This window comes from Aedes albopictus, chromosome 2 (assembly GCF_035046485.1).
Source record: "Aedes albopictus strain Foshan chromosome 2, AalbF5, whole genome shotgun sequence".
Taxonomy (NCBI): Eukaryota; Metazoa; Arthropoda; class Insecta; order Diptera; family Culicidae; genus Aedes; species Aedes albopictus.
Window position 1 is genome coordinate 311,302,320 of NC_085137.1, and position 4,700 is coordinate 311,307,019.

At 42.2% G+C, this 4,700-nt stretch overlaps 1 protein-coding gene across 1 annotated transcript; it reads right to left on the minus strand.

Annotated features, from left to right (window-relative positions):
• Positions 1-2,348: 2,348 nt before the first annotated feature.
• Positions 2,349-3,814, minus strand: LOC109420790 (uncharacterized). Its single transcript, XM_019695240.3, has 2 exons — positions 3,313-3,814; positions 2,349-3,249 (listed from the first exon to the last, which is right to left on the minus strand). The coding sequence occupies exons 1-2, from the start codon at positions 3,404-3,406 to the stop codon at positions 2,894-2,896; spliced, it is 450 nt and encodes a 149-aa protein (XP_019550785.3). The 5' UTR covers positions 3,407-3,814; the 3' UTR covers positions 2,349-2,893.
• Positions 3,815-4,700: the final 886 nt, after the last annotated feature.

Consider the following 4,700-nt stretch of genomic DNA (forward strand, 5'->3'; position numbering starts at 1 on the left):
TGATATACTGCTGTTTGGTGAAAAGAAACCCGATGTACCGGGTATCGGCCGCGCCAACCCAGAAGTGGACGTCTCCAAGCCCTGAATTGATGATCAAGCCAACGGTGATTTCCAAGGTAGTGGAGCGGACCTGGTGCGGTGGTTAGAACACTTGACTATCACGCCGAGGACCTGGCATCGAATCCCACTCCCGACATACTCACAAAATGTGGGTTCTTCCTTCGGAAGGTAAGTAAAACGTAAGTCCCGAGATGGACTAGCCTAGGGTTAAAAATCTCGTTAATCTAGACAAAAAAACTTCCAAGGTAGGCATGAAAGGTCTGTTTCTAAGTCTGGGTTCCAGTGCGGTTTTGAATGGGTGAGCTATTCAGCACTAAAACAACTTTTAATCCCAGGAGTGAACCGCACCGGACCAGAAGGGGACGTGCCTAAGCCCCAATCTGTTGGTCTAGCCAACGGAGCTTCCGGGGCGGCCTCAAAAGGACTCTTTTGACTCCCGCAGGTCCCATGGCGTTTTCTGGATGCTGGAGCTTTCAGATGTGGGAAGTCTACAAAAATAGGAAATTCGTAACTTACTTAAGTATATTCACCCTAGATCGTTCGACGGAATAGAGGTCTTGGTTCGGAAACCGCTTGGTCTAGCAGCGATTGCACGGGTATCTACGTAGAGGCTCTAGATCTCGGATCCCCGGTGGTAGCCGGATAGTAGCGGACAGGTGTCGCAGGCGTTGCTGGATAGGTCAATTCCTCTGCTTATACTGGCCAGGCAGGACACTCGTGTTCAGAGAGTGGGACAACTCATTGGCAATGGGTTATTAGCATAGTGTGAGATTCCTCCAATCTCTAGAAAGTGGGGCTCCCATACAAATGAAGTTGCGGGAGACTTCTCTAGGGAGCTGTATGACAAAAAAAAACAGTAGGCATGCAGTACGACGTTTGCCGGGAAAGCTAGTTTTTTTTATGTATAAAATTGATCTTAAGACTACACTGAGTCAATAATTCTACGCCACGCATCTAGGTTTACTGCTGTTTATCTCCAAGCTCAGCAACCTTACACCATACGTATCTCATGCAAATACAATTTTTGCAGACTTGTGATCCAGCATTCTTGCAACATGCGCTGCTCACCTTTGGTAACCTTTAGGTTACTGGGTTCGCCGTAGAGTGCATCGAGCTCGTGGTTTATCTTTTACCTTCACGTACCGTTTTCCTGCACACTGCCTAAGATCATTCTTAGTACGCTTCATTAGAAAACTTCTGCATAATCCATGTCTAGCATCCGTAGTGGATCACCACTACGCAGTAATTTATTGCGTTTCGTATATTTTACGTTGTGGCTTCTGTCGCAGCATTGGTACATCGTGCCCGCGTTCTTCACACCATTCAGGTGCTCATCGAAGTGCTTCTTTCACCTTTCAATCATCTCACGCCTGTCTGACGAGAGGCTGCCGTCCTTATCGATAAAAAATGTTAAACACACAAAAAAGTGATTATTTTCCACAAAAATGCCAGTAAGAATAGGGGTGAAAAAACAACAAGCAAGAGCAAAACAAATCAAAAAATGCATAAAAAATTCAACATTTTTAAATTTTTTGAGCAAAAAAAAACAAATTTTTCCACCGAGAAAGTTTGAATTATCCTTTAATTCATCCCTTTTTATTAATTGGCAATCTTGGCATTATTTTACCAGTATATTTATTATGGGCCGTTAGATGGTCTGCTCACCGTATCCCTTCAAATCTGATCTACTTCTAGTAAAACTTTCGAGTTTCGGCTCAGTGGTTTCATTTCCTCTCACTTCGCTTCTTGTTGGCGGCGTTTTTTTTTTTTAAAGAAAAGAGTTTGTGATTAAGTTTCTGTTTTTATCGGTGCACGTTTTGCGGGGTTTCATGCTGCAGCATTACCGCCATTTCAGCACTCCTCTAGTTATGACATGTCGATCTCGCTTTCGCCTGGCAAAACTGCCTGAAGGTTCAGTCGCTCTAGGTTGACGACGGAGAGTTTTCAGCGCAGCCTAATCATCACCAGGGGACTGTTCATAAACCACGTAGACCAAATTTTGACCATCTCAGACCCCCCCTCTCCCCTCGAAGACTTTCGAAGGACCCTCAGCTCATTTGTGCAATATGGTTCTCGGGAAAATTATCAGGTTGATGTCTGAACTACAGTCAAGCAGGGCCGAACTTGATTGACTTGGAATGCCCAGATAACGTTTTCAAATGAATATCATGCATTTGATTTGTTCATATTTCTTGGTTCTCCGGATTTGTTAGGATGTCTATAATGTCTCAAACCCTGTTAATTATGTTTTCTCAATAAAGGAGTATAAGTACAACAGCTTTGTCGAAGTTAGAGTTTACCTTCATCAAGTGGGTACCTAATTTTACACATTTTTTCAATTAGGGTCTGCCCAAAGGGTTAAGTATGAACTTTTCTTTAGGAATTTGAACAACAAAAAAAAATTCCTTTGATTTAGTTTTCTAATTAAACAGTAAACTTCTATTTAAGCTGATCGAAAAGGTAGAATACGGTTGTTCCTATGGTTGCAAAATTGAACAGATTAATTGATTCGATAGCACGCATATGCGAAAACCTATGCTGAAAATTATACAATGGATTATGTAGGGATTAGGAAGAGGCAAGTGCAATTCACACAGCAATAAATTGATTAAATCAGACTTGATGTCTTCATGGTATACTAGGAAGCTCAAAACATCACTGGAGCTCATATAATGCATACTTAAAACCGGTCATTAATTATAATAGCGGTGCTCAACAAACTTGTGTATAAAACCATCAGAGAAAAGAAACAACACAGAAATCGGAGTTGATTTTGTCCGTCTCCGTTGACCATCGAGGCACATAGAGCAGACCGACCTGCCGCGAGCTCAAGTTAAGGCCACCTCCGTCCACCTCGGTACCGCTTTCCAACAAAGTGTCTCACTCCCCATTTAAAGTTGGCATTTTTGTCCGTTTTTATGTAGGTATGCACTGGCCCAGTGACACCGGCTCGTCGTTGATTCCTCACCGCTAGCTCCTCATCGGAGGCACTGTCATAATCGTGATCACGATATTGATTGTCATCATCACTCCTCGCGGCATAATGGAGATATTGCATCGAACTGTCTTTATCGTCGTCGTCATCTTCAGTGGTCTGCCGAGTCACTCGCGTCGCCGTATTCAAAGTCGGTCGCTTTTCGACACCATTCGCCGTTCTGACACCGTTTCCACGATGATGAGCAATCAAATCTAAAATCGATTATGAGTGATCGAGAGTGTTTTCCCTTCATTTGAGACGATCAAGCTACTTACTACGAATCTTTTCAATGGCGTGACAGCGCTGATGATCGATGGATAAACCATAGATCACCAGTGCAGCGGCAATCAAAGTACGTGATCGCAACATTTTACTGCTTTATACCTCGCACTGTCACCAAGCAAAACTGCGAGCATTAATCACTTGACGATTTATGATTGCTCGGAACATGTACTTATAGGCTTTTGTTTGTCTACTTTTCTGCGAAGTAGACAATTTTGCAGCCCAGGCGATCGGAGATTATTTAACACTTGAATGGTTTTCGAAACAGAGGGAGATATTATGGCACCACCACCGACCGGGCTGCATAAGATAGAAAAGGGAAAATTGAGAAGATACGTAACCGCGTTTAAATGAACACAACTTGTACCGCACTGGATGGGCGTTGGTTGCACTTGAGAAGTGGAGAGCTTCCGTTTCATGTTGTAGTGATGATTTTGTTTTCCGATATTAGACATAGATTGCATAACTGATGGACCAAACCAAGAGTAGTAGTGCATAGCGAATCGCAAATATGTGACCTAATTTGTGTGGCTTTACTTAGGTACCTAATATTACAAGAAATTAAAACTTAATCATATCATGACCTTCTACAAAATTGACAGCTTCTTTATCCGATCTGAGCCAAATCGGCACGCCGATGTGCCGACCGATAAACTGAACGTTATCCAGTTTCTCATATCGTTTGCCTAAAATCCCTTGTAAACTTCGCCTTATTTGCGCCTGCTAGCCTTCAACCGATTTAGTTCAAATCTTTCAAAGAATACATATATTATTTCTTATATTTCTTAACCATCCTAGGAGTGACCCTCGGGTTTTTATGCTTTTGTAATATTGTTATATATCGCGAATTTGAAGATGTTACAGCCAAGGAGCACTACCAACAGCAGCATTTCCAATCCTATCAAGTGGTGAGTTTAATTTATGTTGGAGTACCTTCCAAAATTGAGGAGGTCAACCAGCCTGTGGCTGAAAGCCTCACTGATAAAGAAATAATAATAATCTTCCAAAAATCTCTTAAAATAAGTTCATTGGATCCACAAGCGTTATCAGTCTGAAACGTCTTGAAGGTCTTTTTAAATTACCATAAACGCTCATGAAATGCTTTGCAACACTTCTGAGAGCCCCTTGAAGCTCGCCTGATAACCAGTAAAGCCAACCCATATGAAAACCCAAGTAAATTTCCTAAAACGTACTGAAATGGATCTAAAATTTCTGTGAAGCTTACGTGAGAGTATGTGAAGCTACCTGAACCCCTTCTGAAACATGCTGAAACGTCCTGAAATGCCACGAAATGCTTTTGAAACTTCCACGAAACCACCCTGAAGCCAATAATGCTATGTATCATCGTTTAACTGCTCATCAAAGCTCATCGGTTGTATTT

Excerpts from the sequence above, each read along its gene's own strand:
- LOC109420790 (XM_019695240.3), bottom strand. The coding sequence starts at position 3,406 with ATGTTGCGATCACGTACTTTGATTGCCGCTGCACTGGTGATCTATGGT. Across the intron at positions 3,250-3,312 it reads CGCCATTGAAAAGATTCGTA|ATTTGATTGCTCATCATCGT; the intron begins GTAAGTAGCTTG and ends AATCGATTTTAG.